The sequence below is a fragment of the Pseudorca crassidens genome, chromosome 15, assembly GCF_039906515.1.
Source record: "Pseudorca crassidens isolate mPseCra1 chromosome 15, mPseCra1.hap1, whole genome shotgun sequence".
Taxonomy (NCBI): domain Eukaryota; kingdom Metazoa; phylum Chordata; class Mammalia; order Artiodactyla; family Delphinidae; genus Pseudorca; species Pseudorca crassidens.
Genome location: NC_090310.1, coordinates 45,428,469 through 45,448,264, shown reverse-complemented (window position 1 = coordinate 45,448,264; position 19,796 = coordinate 45,428,469). Strand labels below are relative to the sequence as shown.

The window sequence follows — 19,796 nt, the reverse complement described above, 5'->3', positions numbered from 1 at the left end:
AATAAGTGAATGAATAATAAAGATAGCGGAGCCCAGGGCTTCTTCAGTAAACTCTCCCCTGCTATCTTCTCATTCCCTTTCCGGCCTGAAACGTGGGCAGCAGAATGTTTTGCATTTCAGGTCTTTTCTGATTTACCTGTAAATGTTTAAAGTTTTTGGACAATAGGCGTTAGAGGAGACAGGGAGAGGGTAAAGAATTGTAAAACAAAGAAAATGTCATTTACCAGATTCCTTTGGAAGAGAGGAGTCTTGACTTAGTGATAAACAATTTGGGGGTAAGAATGAGTGCAGGTAGGTGTGTGGAAAAAACTCCTGAAAAAAACACATCAAGAAACAAGCAGTGGTCTCTGAACTGCCTTTACAGGGTGGGTCCTATTAACTGAAGAACTTTTTGTTTCTGAACGTCATGGTCCCCTGCGTACGCAGGCAGGCGTGGGGATACAGGCCAAGGAAGGGGGCTGGAGGTGACACCCCACCACTACCCTTAGCAGGGGGGCAGCACCTGGAGTTCCCAGGGGACATCTAGGAAGCGGGGTGGGGGACACTGGTGCTTTGGGGAGAACATAATTGTCTAAGGGGGTATTTTCAGTTATTTGCTCTGAGATGTGCAATGTATTTCCTTCTCTGGTTCCCTAGGAAACTACAGCAATGTTTTCTTTCTGGGGAACCCAAAGGAGTGCTGAGCTCTGTGGCCAAGTGGACACAAAGGAAAAGACACTGTGTCAGCAACCATCCCGGGTACTGGAGGCGAGGGGACAGCTGCCATTTGAACTGTGTCCTCCAACCATGTCACGAGCTCCTGAGCCACGCTTGCATCTCCTCCACTGTACTGGGCTCTGTGAACTTGAACTAGAGCTCCACCAACTACAGAAAACCCGTCTCCATGGCACCTGTGGGAAGAAGACGGACCCTGGCAGGAGGAGATGCAGGGAGAGGGGAGTCTAAGGTCCAACCCTAGATCCGTCCCCACCTGCTGGTAATGTGGAAGCGTGGTTACGGGGTTCACAAAGCCAAGGAGGTATAAGCTTATTCAGCCTTATTATCTAGGAAATGCCCCAGACATCCTCTGTGTAGATGCGTCACCAACAAGGTGCCTTGGAGTCTCTGGCTCCTGAACCTGGTCTGAATCCAGTGCACCACGCAGACAGGAGCCTGGCGGCTGACTGCTGGTTACGGCACCCTCCGCATAACAGGAAGTGATGCAAAATCAAATGGGGCTTTCTAGCTGGCCCAAATCTCAGCCTTCTGCAATAACTAGAGAGAATGGCTTCTTTATGCTTCAATCTCAGTCCCTTCAAAATAGGAACAATACCATTTATTTTAGTATACTTAGTTTTATATGGTAATTTGAAGGTAAACCTGAAAGAATGTACCAAGATCCGAATATTCTGGTAAGATGGATGCGTTTCAAATCTAAGATCATTACTAAGGAATACTTCTTCCTCCCCCTAACACCTTGGTAAAACAGGAGAGGAACTGGGGTATTATTCTACCTTAAAATTGTGAGAACTTGGGAGAATGACAGCCTAAGCAATTTCCCAGCAAATTACTCAGATACCCAGAGGCAAAGCACGGAATGCAAACTCTCTACCAGTCATCGCTGGAGAACGCAATCATGTAAAGCTCTGGATTAAGACAGGCCTGGATCCTCACTTTAGCCCACTCACCACTTAGCTGTGTGACTTTGGCTAAATTATGCAACTCCTCCAGCCTCAGTTTCTTCATCTGTAAAATGAGCTCATGACACCTAACCTATAGCTGTACTAAAAAACATGAAGCAACGAGCAGAGTGCTGGGGTACTCAGTACCTGGTAACTCCTGCACCGCAATCACGTTCCTTAAAAAGCCCTTTTATTACACATATTGAAAGGCCAGGGTACCTGTGGGCAGCAACTGCAAAAAGGGGAGTTCAAACCATTTTGTGATTTCTTTTAAAACAAATTTTACTCTAGGAAGAGATGTAAAACTCCCAGAATTCTGAAATGAAGGAAAGGAAATATTAATATATTCTTATAGCGGAAAAACAAACTTGAAATGGAAATCCAAGGGAGGATCACAAGGTGATGACTGCTTTTCTTCTATGCTTGTGATTCAGTCTCATTTCCTCTTCACCATTTCTCATGTCTGCAGCATTACCTCTGTGAAGATAAACAACTGCCCAAGGAACAGCAATATAAAAGATGAGTTGTTTTGTGTTAAAATAGGGGAAGTGAAAGTTGTTTTTTCTTATTTTTTTAGCGAAAGACAACATTCTCAAAGAGATGGGTAGAGTGCTTAAAGAAAAAATAAAACCTTAGGATAAAATAGGATTCTTTTAAGGTTATTTCTTCCACTTGATATTTATGTTTGAAAATAGTCCACAAACTGAGTATTTGAATCTAGATGGACCACAGCTCATGCAAGCCTCCATTTGTCTCAGCTCTGCTAATGCACACGCGGGAGAACATCCATCAGTTACTAATAAGCAGAGATTCAGACGCCAACACACAAATCCTTCTCAACATTTATATCCTATCAAGTTGGGAATGTTTCTAAAAGATGTATGTGTGTGCATAGTTTATCTAATAGACTGAAATGGCTCTTATTTCTGTTCTGCCAAATAAAAAGACATTTCCCTGACTATAAATGTGATTTCTTCAGCTCCCAAACTGCACATTTTCTGGGCATTTCCTCCTTATGCTTCCTGGCAGGTCTATCCACCATCAAATTCTCCAGGTTTGTCAAAACGTTAATAGCACCAATTTATATGAAGTGCCTGTGACTTGACCGGAATTCAAGATCAAAGTTAAAGCACACACAAAAATAACAGCAACACTTGAAAACAAGTGAGGATTTGGAAATGGCCACTTTGTCTAGGGCAACACTAGGGCCTCAACTTCCAAAAGGTGCAGAAAGTAGTGATATTTAGAAGGTACAGTAAGATGAGTAGGCGAGGGAACCGGGATGGCTCAGAGGACTTAGATTCCATGGACATCTGGTACCTGGATCTACTTAGTAGCTGCGTGGCCCTGGGCGAGTCACTCATAATTTCCTCGTTCATTAACTGTAGATAGTATCCCCATTTTGGTACATCTTCCACGCTTGCAGAAGGGTCTGGCAAAGTGCCTGGGACGAAGAAGGTGCCTGATAGATGTCAGTGTAAAACGTTTTACGCAACTTGGGGAATCTGGATTTCCACGTCAGATTTCCCAAGTCTGAAGTGTTGACAACTCACTCGAAACGTTTTAAAGTCTGTTCAGGCCAAATCAAGCACATGACCCACCGCCAGTGTGCTCCTGCCGCTGGGAGTCAATGCTGTTCCACGGTTTGCGGCCCTGGTCCCCGGGTCCCTGCACGTGGTCCTTCAGATGTAAAAGCAAGATTCCAACTTGAACCTCGGCCGCGCTGAGGTTCTACCACTATCCCATCTCACCTTCAGGGTCTCTTCTTTCGAGGGAGGACCCGGCAGATGGGAGAGCTCTCAGGGCTAAACCTCTCCCGGGCTCTGGGACGCAACGGACGGAAATTAGGAGGCAGGACTCACAGAGCTAAAAACTCAAAAAGAAAACGCCTACCACCGCCCGGGTGCTCAGGGATTACCCGCAGGGTCTACAGGTCTGCGCTGGGCGTGTTCCCTGAGGTTAGACTTCTCCGCTGTCATCCGTTCTCCTGTTTCCTCTGCCTCTCCTTCTCCTCCTCAGGCCACTGACCAGGACTTAGAGAACGTGAGCAGGCGCGCGGGGACAGGAGGAGCCTGTCACCGCGGTGCCTTCAGCAAGGGCCTGATGAGCACGCTAGCACGGGCTGCTTGCTTTTTGGGCGTCGTGTGTTCCAGGTAGAGCGTGGAGTCTCGCATCCCTTTGGTCTGCGAGTGGACACAAGGCTGAGCTCCTGCAGCCACGTGACAGAAGGTGGGGACCTGTCCTCTCCTGAACAATACGAGGTGCCAGCAGCCTCCTTACAGGAGACGACACTACCACATGGGCTTCCAGGAGCAGCGGCTGAAGAGTGCCCGGGGGCCCAGATGAGGAAGGGAGGGCGAATCAGTGATGAACCTGCCGACAGAGATGGAGCACGAGGGGCCCCCGAGGGGCTGATTACAAAGGACACCCAGCCACATAACCCCTGAAGCCCCAAACAGGCTCTGCCTCATGACAACACCTGTGGCCAGCCTTGTGTGGGTCACATCACAGTCATCTGTACGGGGGCCCATTCCCAGCCCGGCCCGTGTAAGGGCTGGGGCCTCACGGCTGCACAGGCTGACGAGGGCCCATGGAGCTGACACCTACGGGAAAGACCGGCGATAAACACGACAACGACCAAGAGAAGAAAATGGGACTGTGGCTGTGACGGGAGTAAACCGGGTAACGGGGTGGCTGGGGGGCGGGGGGCGCGTGGCACTGGCGTACATGTCAACACTCGCCAAAGGAGACAGGAAGACAATCTCCTGTGAAGATTACTTCCGGTTTTAGAGGGATGAAAACTCTCAGGAAACAAAACATTAAAAAAAAATTACCAGCATTAGGTTATTTCTTTATATTATCATTTTAACATGTAAGTTAAAAGGTAGGAGATTTAAAACTATGCTGGAGACATCAGCTTATTTCTATGACATCAGAGTATGACAGCCTCTGTTAGCCATAAGCACAGATTTTGTGTCATGCTGAAATGCAATTTAAAAATTAAACTCTACCCAGTCTGGTCCTAGCTAACTGAGGATGGCAAGTATAACGCAGGGTAATTGATTTCACGTATCATTCACTGAAAAGCAGTGGAAGCAGGAGTTTGAAGATGACTGTTGTGGTCCAGGTGGAGTTATTACTTGTGACGCCTATAGCTCCGCGCTAGCACGGACTGTGCAGGTATGTTCTGCTGACCAGCAGGCCACATTCAACCACAGTCAGCACAGAATGTGCTCTTTTCCAAGAGGAGCCAGCCTGCACACCTTCAGCTCTTCTGTCTGTCTCTGACATCAGCTGGTGGGATGCACCTCTCTCAACATAAATGCGTACACAGTTCCAGAAGGCTGTGCTACTGGGAGACACTGGCAGGTATAACTGCAAGGGTAACAACAGGAACAGATACCCTGACCCAGGGGTTCTCACATGAGTCCTTCAGGGTCAATAAAGGGGGAGGTGACACTGAGATGACAGCTTTCCGTATTGTCAGAAGCAAACATCGAAACAGACACCAACCCACAAACTGTGATGTGTCCACACAGTGGAGGCTGTTTAGCAATAAAAAGAAACAAATTACTGTTACACTTAACTACATGGATGAATCTCCAAAAGGCATGTGGAGTGGAAGCAGCCAGACCCGGGAGGGCAAATGCCACCTGGTCCCATCCCCACCACACGCCAGAGCAGATCCACGTAATCTGTAGTTACAGAGAGCAGATCAGTGCTGGAGAAACTTTCCGGGATGACTGAAAAGTTCGTAAATCTTGATTGGGGTGCTGGTTACAGGGGTGTACACATATGTCAAAACTCATCAGACTGTACTTAAAATGTGTGTATGTCACTGGATGTAAACTATGTCTCAATGAAGTCGATTTAAAAAATTAAATATGACCCAAACCCAAAAAGCTTACACTTACCCATTCTCACAGTTAGTTCACAAAAGAAAGTTGTTTTTAATCCCCCAAATAGAGAAGATATAAAAGACAGTCCTCTATAATTAAAACCTCTATTTTTCTCATTTTAAAGTCCAGTGATGGAAACCTCCTCAGGACTCATTGGGGATCAGAAGACATGCCTTTGGGAACCACTCTTCTCTCCCTCTCTCCCCCCAGACCCCCTTCCCTGCAGCCTACCTCGAGCATCCCTTTAACAAGGATCATGACTGCTTCATCTGGCAATGAACAGACCGGACTGGAGGACTGGAGCTACCAGGTTGGGGATTAAAATGAAATTGGACAGGAAGAAGGAATGATCTAAATAACTAATCAATTCTATCTAAAGCAGGGTGGGTAGGGAAGGGCAGGAGGCAGAGGGAACACGAAGGGTGAGGGAAAAAGCTGAGAGACAGCGCTCTGGGGCTGCCACCCCTCCACAGGCCAGCGTCCTCCTGGGGACCTGTTACCTCAGTCACTGGGGACTTACACCCAACAGGACCTGCGTGTGGCCGAGTCAGCTCAGCGCCTTAAATGAGGCAGATATAAAATATCTATATACCTTATCATCATATTTTCCTTCAAAGAAGATCTGGGACTAACAGAACAGACTTTTCTAAAAATAATACTTTTTACCTTCCTCTTCTTAAAGCCATTGGCTCACCAAGAGAATTCAGTAGCAGCCAAAGTATGACCCTAAGTGTGACTACTTGTTCTAGAAAACATTGCGTGTGCATGAAATAAAGTGATGGAAGGAAAAGGCTGGCATAGTCCATTTTAAATTCAGAACACTAAGAGGACATAAACAACCAAAAAGCGAAGAAGAAGACAAAACAAAACCCCAAATCCTCATAAAGACACAGTAGCACATTGAACGTCGTGAAGGGGATTCCAAGGGTAAAATCTCCCTCATTCCCGACACCTTACGCGGCGCTTAGGATGTGGCCGGCACTGCTCCAAGCACTTCACATACAAAAGCTCCCACAGTCCTCAAACCAACCCAGCCTGCGGCTTTCCTCAGCCCCATTTCACAGATGAGGCACAGTGAGGTCACCTGGAGGAGTAACACTCCCCCAGCACTTTTCAGACAGCTACGCTTCTGCTGGAGCCTGGCTACTTTTGTCTATTTTGTTAAGGGCGGGACAGTATATTCCCAGGGTTTCTGGCGGCCAGCAGTATTTAATGAAGTTTCTAGTACTGGGCCCTGATGCTCTGTTGACGGGGTGCTCCACCCGCCACGGGAATGTGAGACCATCAGCCCTCCTCCCTGTAAATGCACAGGGCGGCCCTTCCTACTCGGAGAAGCGGGAATTCTCCAGGCAAATGCTGACAGTCGATTCCTGGTGCTAATGATGGCAACACCTGGGATGAGAACAGAAGGAAGCGGAACAATGACATGCTCTCAGACAGGGCTTCGATCAGTTCAGTGAGGGCCAGCCTAGATTCTGAAAGGTGCCAGACAGTTCCCATATGTGGTTTCTCTAACTTGCCTTTACGGTTGCATCTTCACAATTTTAGCCAGATCGGCATACGGCCAGGTCTATAATTTGCTTGCAACTTTTATTTAAATCAACTCAGTTAAAAAAAATTAAGTATCTTCTTTATTCATGACTTAAGTTCTATGCATGAAATCGATTTAATAGTCATACTTTATTAATACATTTATCTATGGAAATTCTATGTACCAACTAAAATCATTGCATGTCCTCCAGTGCTGTGAGTTCTATGTTTTGAAGAATTCAAATTCTGAACTGGTGAAAGCCAGTCTTTATCCTCTAATTTAAAAATATGGAAATAATACAAACACGCCTTAGGAAACTGTCTCTCAATATGTATAAATGGAACTCTCCACACACACAGTTTCAAATGGCTGACGAAGGAAACTGAGCAGGAATCAGGCATTAGGTCAGGAGGAGCAGAAGCACTGGATCACAGACATGGTGCAACATTTTAATAAGAAATCGCAGAATCTGGCCAAATTCAACCACCAACACTAGCACACAGGAATCATGTCTTCTCAACAGAAACCTCAAAGATATAAATTAATGTGCACGTTTTGTTAAAAAAAAAAAAATGGGGGGGGAGCTCAGTAGGCAGAAATAAGAATCTAAAACCTTGATTAATCAGGAAAGTTATTTGCACTGTTTCTCCAGGAAGACTGAAAAGGAGCGCCTGTGCCTAAGGGGAGGGATCCCCCCGAGCCCAGGGGCTCCTCTGAGGTGCAGCCAGGAAGTGGGGAAGCAGCGGGGGCGCGGCGGGGGGGGCTGGCTTCAGGATCCCTCCGCCCTCCCTCCCCCACAGCAAGCAGCTCACGCTTAGCTGCTTCTACAGTGTTCTTCCTCCTACGAGACTCCCTGACCAAACTGTTCAGCGAAAAAGAAATCTGGAAACCACTGGTGAGGCCCAATTTCCTCACCTTACCAATGAGGGGACTGAAGCTCGGAGAAGGTAAAGACTTTGGGTCACTCAGCAAAGTAGAATCCGAGTCTGAAGAACTCAACACCCAGATTCTGGCGTTTATCTGACCAAAAGCACCTCTAGGAATGCCCCCCGGCAGACAGATACTGGGGACCGTAGTGAACATCATACAACACCCTCGCCTACCCTCGAAAATGAAGAAGTGTGATTAACCATCAATTCCTCGAGGAGGGGATGGCGGCCAGCAGTATTTAATGAAGTGTTATGAGTCAATGGAAGTCAATTAGAAATAAGATGAAGGGGAAGTATTTGGGGAAATATGAGGTAAGGAAACAGGCACATCTCTTCCTGAAAAGCTGTATAAATCAAATAATGTGTAAACAGATTAGGAAAGCTTCCTAATTACGAACAACAGAAACAAAAACAATGAAAATAGCAGTAGAAATAACAGCAACAGCTATAATGTATCCTTTATTATCTACCAAACACTGGAGTCAGCACTTTATATGCACTTAATATCCCTGTGACATAAATATTATTGTTCCCACTTTTATAGATTAAAGAACTGAGCCTAAGCCCATGGTAGGGTGACCAACTGTCCTGGTTTGCCTGGCACCAAACGGGTTCCCGAGGTGTGGAACTGTCAGTGCCGAAAGCAGGAAAATCCTGGGCAATTTGGGGTGGCTGGTGACCTTACCTGTGGGGCTGGTAGGTGACAGTAACTTCCATGTCAGCCGGACTCCCCAGCCACCACTACCTTCTATGGGATAACTTCCCTCCATGTGCTCCAGCCTAGACTTTCACATACTGGTTTAAAGAAGGGCATGACCAGTATCGTACAAAACAACACGTTCATATGTAGCTTTAGCTCCATTTAGAGAAAAGACAGCACTGCAGAGCCTCGAGCCTCCATCCCCCAGAAGAGTAAAGAAGGGACACTTACCTTGACCTCAAACTCGAAGTGCTCATCCTTCCCTTGGCCGCAGAGGACATAGCGTGGAATACTAATTTTGATGGGGTCCTTCAGGTTGTCTGGATTTGCTCCCAAAGAGCGAGACACCATCCGCTATCAAAGGCACATCAGATGGGAGAACAAAGAGAGAGACCAAGATCACTGCACTGCAAATACCCCGCCCGGCCAGGCGGAGGAAACGCGTTTCAAGCAAAGAAAAGAGCATCAGACCAGTAGAGTTTACTTAGAAAAATGATGGTTTCCTTTGAAAGAGAAACGCTAAGTCTCTCTCATGACAAAAGACCATTTCTTTAGGGATACCATTCTAAAAAGGTAGGGCGAAAGCACTTCCAAATGTTGTTTGGCTTTGATGTTCCTTCCAATTTATAAGAACAAGTGAAAAAAAGGACAGATTACATATCCTGACTCTAAAAAAAAAGTCTGGTATAAACCAGATTCTTTTCTGAAAAGTCTTGATCACTGAACAACTTCTTTTTTCTTCACAGACTACCAGACTGCTGTACGTAAAGCTCTAAAGCTGGAGATTTTATTCAAATGCACTTCATTTTTAACTTCCAGGCATTTTTATAAGGCAGTGTAGTGTGGAAAGCTCTTTCAACCACAATTAAAATGAATCCCCAGTGTTTCCTTTAGGTTCCATCTGATTAATAATCAACTGGGCTCTGACAAATGTCTACGGTCTGGATGGTGGGAAGACGGAGGGGCTTGAGGAATAGGCATTAAAAAAAATTAGAAGGGAATTCTCCTGAGTGTAAAGGGAAGGAAATCTCTGAACAATCCTTATCATTAACACTAACGGAGGGCTTTACGAAACATAAGAAGATGTGTTTTTGAAGCAGTAACAGTAATAAAATAATTAAAATCATATTTATAGTTAGCATCATAATTATAGTTAGCGTTTATTGAATACATACTATTACCCAGAATGTGCTGAACAGTTTATGTGCATCGTTTTGTTTAATCCTCATGACCCCCCCCCAGGAGGCAGGAACCATTATGAACCCAATTTATCAGATGAAGAGTCCCAGGACTCAGAGCCTAGGTAAATTTTAAGAGTTTAGGTAACTTAGAGGTAAGTGGTAGAGTCAGGATTCGAACTCAGGCTAACCGAGAGAGCCCACATGCATCACCACTATACTGCTAGTGTGACATTTATTTATCAATTTATTTTTTAAAACTTTTAATGGGGGTATAATTGATTTACAATGTTGTGTCAGTTTCAGGTGTAGCGCAAAGTGATTCAGTTATAAATATTTTTTCATACTCTTTTCCACTGTAGGTTATTACAAGATATTGAATATAGTTCCCTGTGTATGCAGTAAATCCTTATTGTTTATCTATTTTATATATAGTGGTGTATAGCTGATAATCCCAAACTCCCAATTTGTCCCCCCGCCCATTTTCCCCTTTGGTAACCGTAAGTTTGCTTTCTCTGTCTATGAGTCTGTTTCTGTCCTGTATACAGATTCATCGGTATTATTTTTTAGATTCCACATATAAGTGATAGCATATTTGTCTTTCTCTGCCTGACTTACCTCACCCAGTACCTTTCATGAAATTTTAAAGTAAGTCCATCCACCTGAGATAAACTGAGCTAACATATACAGAATTTAAGAAGATGGAAAACCCATGGTTATACAACTAAACTCACTGATTTGACCAAAAAGACAACAGGGGCAACAAGCTCCCTTTCCCTCAGGCAGAAAGGGGTCCTGGACCCTTGGATCCTCGGCCAGGGGTAGCATGGATGGTCCAGGTTTGCTGCGCATGGGAAAGCTCAGGGCTCTGGACGACATGGAGGCACGTGACTTGCCTCAGGTGGCGGCTCTCATCGAGCTGACAGTGTAAACACACTGGCACGATATGAAATTACCAAAGCCTTTTAGAGCATCTTACTTTTTCACTGCGTGGCTGGTTACCCCAAACAAGAACCATTCCTTTTATTGCAGTGGTGCACCTGTTTAGCTGTCCTTGGTGTCAAAAAACCATAGCGGAAATCCCTAAAAAGAGAGTTTCTCGATACGTGTATTGCCAAAGACCTTGCAATCCACTAAGAGTACTATTTCCAAATTACTATGAATGTAGACATCTCCCGAAACATGGGATATTTTTATCTATTTGAAGGTGAAAAGGCAGAGAAATAATCTAGTGCTTTTATTTATTTTCAACAAACATATTTAATGTTAAGAAATGTCTCTGACCTCAAAGCCCATGGTTTGGCTATGCAGTCCTCTGCTGCCTTAGCTCTGAAACCTTCTATGTCATGCTTGTAACTGTATTTTTCAAGTAGGAACATAACCTCTCTTCCACATGTGACACAATCACCTGGGAACTCCACTGCTACAGTGCGAGCGCGTGCGTGTGTGTGTGCGCGTGTGTGTGTGGAGTTGGAGTGGAGAGCTGTGGTGTCTGGAAGCGCAAAGGAGCTTAGAACAACCTCAGCAGAAGGGCTGCCGCTGTCAGGCTTTTAAGCAAGAACCGGTAACACTAGTTTAGAAGACCCACTCCCAGATCCTCCCTACAGGTTAGAACAACAGGCCCTTGTGGCAGCTGACTGGGTGAGGAGCTCTCTCTGCACAGCTGCGGGCTACCCGCTAAGGGGCAAGAAGGGGGAAAAGGAGGAAGGAAGAAGAGCAATTAAATTGTTCCCCTTCAGGCTCGGTCGACACACAGCGTGATAAACCAGAGCAGTGCTGTTAGTGCCGCTGGGCTAGAACAAAGCCCTAGGGGTCTGGTGCTCCTAAATGGAGAGGCAGCAACCCCAGCTAGGGGACGGGAAAGCCTCATGGAGAAGGGGCTCTGCAGCCGGGTACACAAGGATGAATAGGAGTTTTCCAGGAGGAAGAGAAGGCTCGTTCTGGCAGAAGAAAGGGTGCCCTCGCTATAAACCTTTAGTTCACTGAGGAAAGTAAAGAAATACCTGGGCCGATGTTTGGCACAGAGTAGGTGCAGAGAGGAGGGGGGATGGGGAGAGGGGGAGAGGAAAAACTGTTCCCCTCCAATCGATTAGGAACAGTGTGTTACCACATGTGTTTATCGGTTCTCGACAAGGTGCAGAGGACAATACCAACACGTTTAACACGCTTGGTGGATTCTCCACCACTGTCTGCTTCCCTGAAGCAACTGCAGAAGAGGGACTTGGATTCCACATGGCCGTCACCTGGAGGAGACTCAGAATTCAATCCGAGCTTTCGGAGCTGGTCTCTGACGGACAGTCACCCACCCTCTCTGAACCTCCATTTTGTCGTCAGTGGAAATGGGCACGATGTTTCCCAAATCTCCTCTCTGTAGCAGGAACCCAACTGTGACCAAGGCCGTGTCCCGCCCTGTGGGACAAGTAAACTGATAATTACAGCAGGATGAGAAAGTTATGATGGGGGTCACTGAGTGAAAAACATATACACTGATATTGCTATACAAATACTGTGAACTTCCCTGAGGAAGAACTGCAGTCAAAACCGCCCAGGTACACTGTTAACCAAGCAGTGGAGACTTAACTTTCTAAACACCTTTCCCTATAGGCGCCCTTAGGATATACAATCAAACATCGATGTCTTTTACTGAGCGCCAGCTATGGACCATACACAGGGCCAGGTCCTGGGAATACAAAGTAACTCTGACAAAGTATCTGTAACTTCTAAGACCTTTAGTTTTTCTCAACTGCATTAAGTTTTAAACAAAGACAAGGTTTTTCTACTCCAGATGGATTATACGCTAACATTAGCAAACACTACCTTAAACTTCTTTTCTCACAGGTCAACTTTCAAAGGGGGTTAAGACTGTAACTGATGGTCTGGTTATCACACAGGCATTTTAAGACTAGAAAGTTCTCTAAGAATGCGTAATTGTGAAATCAATTGCTAATGAAAAGAAAGTTGTTTGATGCATAGGCTTATAAATCCCTTACAGAAAAAAATCACTGCCTTTGGTAATTTAACTGGGTATATGAATTACGTAGAGACCAGTTACCTAGGAGAAACTGGATCTTATTATGTAGCTCGCCTAAATCCAGGACGGCCCTTTACATCCCAGCACACGCACGTGTACCTCAAGAAACGGTTCTAGGTGGTACACAAGAGCCACTGCTCCATTCAGGACCGGACAGGGAAGAATAACTGAACCCATGGCTGAGAAGAGGATATTTCTCTTCATTATTTTGCACATTGGGGATTAGAAACATTGTCAGAGTTCCCACATCTGGGACCACAGTTTACTTCAATCTCACTGATTTCACAGTTAACTAAATATTAACAGGTGTAGAGAAGTGAACACCTGCAGAAATGAATAACTGAAGAATAAGCCAGGGATCTGAAGACACTTGAGCAAAAGTATAGAGAAAAATGAAGAGTATGTGCTTCCACCAAATCACTGCTGCAACGTAATTTTTAGACACTATGTTCTGAAGTCAATTTGATGAGAAATGTCGAATTCTCAGGATATACTGTGAAAGGTTCCTGACGTTCTCCTAAACTATGTTTATGTTGGGCAGGAAGGAAAACTAACATAAATGTCTCCTAAATTTATTTTTTATTTAAAAGGAGCTATATTTTGAATATCTTGAGATTTACAGTGGACAAGCAAATGTGTGCTGTATCATATATCCCATTATTTATGAGAGTTTTTAAATTTCTGTGGAATTATTTATTTTGGAATCAGTCACAGTTTCTTAAACTTGGAAGGGGAAGCTGGTGACACATCATGCTAGGAGGTAAAGAAACATGAAAGGCTGTATGTCTGGAAGCACGTCTCGCAGGAGATCTGGATAAATATGTAGGACAGGTCAAGGAATTTCAAATGCACCACAGAGTGGCTCTATTTAGAAATAAAGAGTCAAGGAAAAGTACATAATTAGTAACTTGGATTACATTCCTGTACATAAGAAGTATCTTTTAGGGACTTCCCTGGAGGTCCAGTGGTTAAGACTTCGCCTTCCAGTGCAGGGTGTGTGGGTTCGATCCCTGGTTGCAGAGCTAAGATCCCACATGCCTCGCAGCCAGAAAAACAGAAACATAAAACAGAAGCAATACTGTAACAGAGTCAATAAAGACTTAAAAAATGGTCCTCTTTAAAAAAAAAAAATCTTTTAAAATAAGATACAGAGAAATATTTTTCTGATAGCTTTTAACAAAACAATGTCCTGTGTCAACAAACTCACTATTTTTCCAGTGGTGTGGAAATATTATAGTCCAGTCCTCAGCCTAAAGAAGCAGACAGAACACAGGCTACGTTTTGAATATTCGGATTAGAATCTTCTCTTCCTACTCAGGCTGTCTCCTTCAAAAGGAGCAAATTAAGAAAATTAATAGAAAGCAGCATTAACATCCACTAGGATCACTGTCGGCACTGCAGAGGGCACAGAGTGAACCGATTCCAAAGGGAGTCATCAACATCCTCCCCTAAATGCTCTAATTACATACCAGATGGCTGAATTCAGTATATGCTTTAACCATGACAAGGTCAGGGCTCAGGACGGCCGTCTGATCTCTTAGCCAAATATCCAAGCTTTGCTTCTAAAATACAGGCAAACCTGGGTTTTTATCAGATTTAGCAAAAACTAGTAATTCCCCTTTCTCTGTTCCCAGCACAGCACATATTTCTAATCCCTCTTTTTTCAACCACACATGCCACAGTAATAGTTCTAATTAGAGCTATTTGCATCAAGCACCTACTATGACCCAGCAGTTTGAAAATGGGGGTCTGGGGCAGAGATGGTGAGGACCCATCACCTTCTCAAATACGAGCCACGTCACAGGAAATGGGGCATAAAGGTAACCTGTGCGAGCAGATGTACGTTACAAATGTGGCAAAAAGCCAAGACATGCTTGCATTCCTCTCCAGAAGGCGAAGCCAGCCTGTGCTGTGAAGGGACCGGGGCTAGTCCCACACCGCCTTTGAAGGCTTAGTACCAACAACTGACCTGGATTTGCTAAGACACATGGCACACCTACCTGCTCCAGGTCAGGGTCAGGACTTAACAACAGCCCGACATGTACAACCACCATGAACTGCATCTCATTTTAAAGTGACTTTAAAAGACGCACGTCAGGAAACAGAAATATGGGTTTTCAAATAAAGGAGTATTTCTTTCCTTTTGATATGTATCTATATCTATATGTTATCAAGGATAAATTACCCAGAAAATGACAAACTGTGTTGGATATAAATGCTTGTGGAATATCCTGAGTTTACTGGCCTTCCAGTAAATTCGAATCTGTGATTCTCACTAAAAGTAGGTTATTTCATCCATGTAGATGTGAGTTGACTGATCAACATTGTTTCAAGGTTTGGAAATACTGAATGATCTGATGAATGTTTCAGCCTGAAGCTATTAAAAATGTCCCCATCTTTCTCTAGACCAAAAAGAACTTCAATGGTCATTGTCTCTGGATAACCCATCGTTAGATGGATGATTTAAAAAAAGACTAAATAACAGGTCTAGTACGAATGTGGCAGTAGCTGTCATGTGGCTCTCGTTACCAAACATGAGTCTAGGCAGTTGAGGACCTGAGGAGGGAAAACCAGCTGATCTCCCTCCTGGTTCTACAATGTCTTTAATGACCCAAGAAAGATACCACTCATCGTCACTCACTGACTTCTGCTGAGCCCTAGTTTTGGTTCAAACTGTACTAATTTCTCAGGTCCAGGCAAAACTGAAGTGGGGGTAGGGGACTGGTGGAGATTCTCTTTCTCAGGTTTCTGTAGAGCATATTGTTTAATCTTCCAACTAAAGGAGCAACTTCGAGCACACAAGGTTATCTGTACTGTACTGCCACAATGATTATACCCAGGCGTTTCTTCTGTAAGAGCTAAAATGTAGAGAGCAAAAAGGAGACATAAGGCGTACGAAGACACGATGGAATGGCAAAGAAACTTGTAAGGCAATTCTTGAAAAACAAAACTCATAAAAAGAGAAATAATATTTAATGTCTAGAAATTCCAAGAAAAAAGTTACAAGTCAGAAAAAAAATCAATAGTTCTTCCAATCAAGTATTCATTCCTACGAAAAAAACAAATCAACAACAAAAAAATGTATTCAGGCAATGTCAAGAATAACCATGACCAGAAGGTGACTCTGGCATTGTGGAAAGAACATACATTCTGGAGTAAGGTCTGGGTTTGAGTTCCAATTCCCAATCAGTGATCCTTTCAGATACAAAATGGAAATCGACAACAATTCGCCCATCCTGGGAGGATCACTGTGGGGCTCCAAAGAAACAATACACAGGAAAGAACTCTGCATGCTGTAAACCACAATATAAAGGGTGGTCAGGGCTGTTACCGCTGCAGTCCACTGCATCTTCAGCAACAGAAGGGTTTAACAAGATGGCAGAAGAAGAAAACGTGAGTAGTGATTTATAATAGAATCTCTTTCCTTCTCACCCAACTGTATTCCGTTCCGTTCCTTATAAAGGAGGTTTTTTAAAAATTACAAGGGTGCATCCTTAAAAAGAGACTGGACGGTGTGGTTTGGAATCCGTGTTGTGTAAGAACCAGCAGGGGGACCAAAGAGTGTTGGAGGTAAAGAAGAAAACCCCGTTGGGGCTTCCCTGGTGGCGCAGTGGTTGAGAGTCCGCCTGCCGATGCAGGGGACGCAGGTTCGCGTCCCGGTCCGGGAGGATCCCACATGCCGTGGGGCGGCTGGGCCCGTGAGCCATGGCCGCTGAGCCTGCGTATCCAGAGCCTGTGCTCCGCAACGGAAGAGGCCACAGCAGTGAGAGGCCCGCGTACCGTAAAAAAAAAAAAAAGAAGAAAACCCCGAGGAGGTGAGAGAGAGCGCACTGTGTTCTTGGAAGGGCTGTGATGTAACACAGTTGTGAAACAGACTTGTTCTACTCTGTGACTGAGGGCGCCACAGACGGACGGACTGCAGATGGAGGCCACATTAAGGAAGACTATGGAAACGACGGTCTAACGAGAGCAGATCCCAATGGATAAACTGCTTCAGAGGCAGGTGATGATCAGCCTGTGGAGGTGTCAAGCAAAGACTGAACTGGAAAATAAGTTCAACTAGTAACTAGGACTCAGTACTTCCAGAAGGGAGAGGTCCTACAGGTTTGATCTGAATTTATCTTCACTAGAACCTTGGGAACCCTGACCCAATGCATCTGGGTGTGGTCCCAATTCTCTCTCCCTTGTAGCCGTAGGAGGAGGAGCAGATATTCTTGCCATGGCTTCGTGGTGAATGGAGTGTGCGCTGCCTTTTGCCCCTTGACTTTGGACTTGCATGTGTCACTTGCGTTGGCCAAGGGGATGTTAGCAGACATGACGCACGGTTGCCTTTTTGTGCTTCTGTCATCGACATGATACGGCCACTGCCCCTTCCACGTAGATCCAAAATGAGGCAGGTGGTGCAGACCGAACTAGCTGACCTGCAGATGACCTTAGCCTAAAGCAGAGCTGCCTCGATTTACTTGCAAACCATCAGCGAGGAATAAAAGCGTTTTCTTGTTGCGTCACTACAATTTCGAGGGTTGCCTGCCATTTGGCAACAGCTGACTGATAGGACATCACAAAAGGTACGTTAGGGAAGGAAGCAGTATCAACTAAAGGGAACAGTGGAAGCTGTGTAACTAAATTAACAAGACGACCTCATGAGAAACTGGTCTGTCCAACAAGACCATCTGAGAAGCACTAATAAAAGTGCTCTAATCTATTTATCATTCAAAGCTGTAATTCATCACTCGTCTAAAGAATGTAAATAAAAATTACTGTAATTACGACCACTGGAAGGCGTAAGCATTCTCTCCAGAGGATGCACACACATTTTTTTAAGTAATGGGAACAGGGAGACAAACTGTTTTGAAATGTTTTTCAACAAAGACGAAATAAATTCACCCTGCCAACCACAAGTCTGCACAACAGGCAGCTGTGAGCAAAATGGATTTTAATCAAATTCAGATGAAATCACTGTTTCAAAAGGCCTCAAAGAGGTATTGTCTAGAACGCATTAACAAGCTTACGCCTATATTACGACAGTGCAAGATGCCACATAATAAAGTGTGTATGAATCTATTTCTTTCTGATACAGGAACTCGTTACAACTGAGAAGATGGTACTTCAGGCTGGACGCTGAGGCTGCCACGCCTGCTCCGCTGCCGCAGTGTCCCGGCTCAGAACCCGAAAATGAGCCCGTGAGCCAGAGAGGCCCTAGGACTGAAGCCACGGAGGACAAGGGCACGCATACCACTCCACTGGCTTCTCCAGGCATCATGACCACCTTAATACTCACTTCACGATGGCAAATCAAATTCTCATATCAGGACCGTATTTGATCTCAAGGTAAAAAGTATGCTTAGGTGAAAAGAAGTGACACGTGAAATCTGAACTGCCCAGAGGCAGCTGCTTCTGTTTTGTAGTGAGAGCAGAATGCAGCCCTCACCTCGGGCCACCTGGACCGTAAAGCAGACTGAACAAGTCATAACCGATAATATGATCTGTATGCAATGCCCACTTTCGCTGTGTGCTCCATCTACGGACAATATTAAAGAACATCATTGATAACACAGTAGGATTCTGCTTCTTCACCTATGAGGACGAGCAGGTCTGTCTGTTTAATACGTATCACGCTGTTAAAATTTTGAACTGCTTATGTACTGTTTCCTTTCCAACCAAGGCATCCCTCTGCTGACACCTTAAACTTCACTCTCTCCACTCTTCATGATCATTCATTCCGTTCTTCTTATCAAGAACACACGAGAAAATACTCAATTTAAATTAGGGGAAATATTATTGATAAGATATTAGAAGACTATTGTGGTTCATTTTGGAAATTTTTTCTGTGGTGGAAGGTCCACCAGCCAAGCATGTGACAAGCGAACTGACTGTAATCATGTCCTTACCGCAGACTCAAAAGCCTCCACGTGTAAGGCAATAGGGTGTGTGTATGTGTGTGTGTGTCTGTGTGTATTGGGGGTAGAGGGTGTTGCTGAAGAGGTAAAAAGGGCTTCACATGAAAAGGGAAAAACACTTGAATTCTATCACCTCAAAAAGACAAAAAGCTCTGCTTGGCCACCGCAAACCAGGCTGCGGCCAGCAGTGTGGACCCTGATGCACTCTCCCGGGTCCTGCCTCTCCCCGCTCATGTCCCCAGAACCTGGGGAGAGGAAAACCAATGCTGGAAACTTGGAGCAAGTTCAGTACCTTGTTGTCGGCGCTGATGGGGAAGAGAGGGAAGACCTGCATTTCCTGACCAAAGGGAGACGGACAGTTCCTGGAAGGGTCAGCCCTGGCACTGGCCCTATCACGGACGAGGAACAGAAGTGAAGGGGGGCTACAACATTATATTGCACGTTATGTAAATATCTCACCAGAACACAAAGTGGCCCCCGCAGGCCAGGCTAAAACGGAGGCCTTAGCGGAACGGCCGAGTCGCTAAGCGCGGACGCACTGCAGCGCAGCTGCCGTGACCCTGGCTGAAGTGAAGGACAGGGGGAGGTGGCTCCTCCTGAGACTCTGGAAGCTAGTAGGACATTCATAACTGAGAAACAGGAGAAGGTGCGCGGAGCAACCCAGGGTCAGATGCAGTAAAACACCAGTACAAAACGTGTAACCCGACTCCGCATAGGAATGTGAACAGCAGCGGGGGCAAAGGAAGGGGTCAACCAGAGAAGGGAGAGATTTCTGAGAGCCCAGCTTCAAGCCTCTTTCCAGGAGGAGGGCAGCCGGCTCCTGGGTGGTACCGGTGGGGAGAGGAGCCCGACCTGAGGCAGACACGGCCATGAGTTGCTCTCAGAAGCGAGGCCAGCAGGCCCCCGTGGTCGGAGGTGAAGGAGGGTGAGTCAGCTGAGAGGCAGGCGGGAGGGCCGCCAGGGAAGC

At 45.4% G+C, this 19,796-nt stretch overlaps 1 protein-coding gene across 4 annotated transcripts in view; it reads right to left on the bottom strand.

Annotated features, from left to right (window-relative positions):
• The window catches only part of LOC137207503 (kinesin-like protein KIF16B), a 278,846-nt gene that overhangs the window by 75,330 nt on the left and 183,720 nt on the right, over window positions 1–19,796 (bottom strand). For 3 of the 4 annotated variants that reach the window (XM_067707442.1, XM_067707444.1, XM_067707443.1), the window contains one exon: window positions 8,952–9,074. In XM_067707442.1, coding sequence (XP_067563543.1) covers window positions 8,952–9,074 — 123 coding nt within the window. Of the gene's footprint in view, window positions 1–3,895; window positions 4,035–8,951; window positions 9,075–19,796 lie in introns of those variants that run through there. The other variant, XM_067707445.1, reaches the window with a different exon arrangement.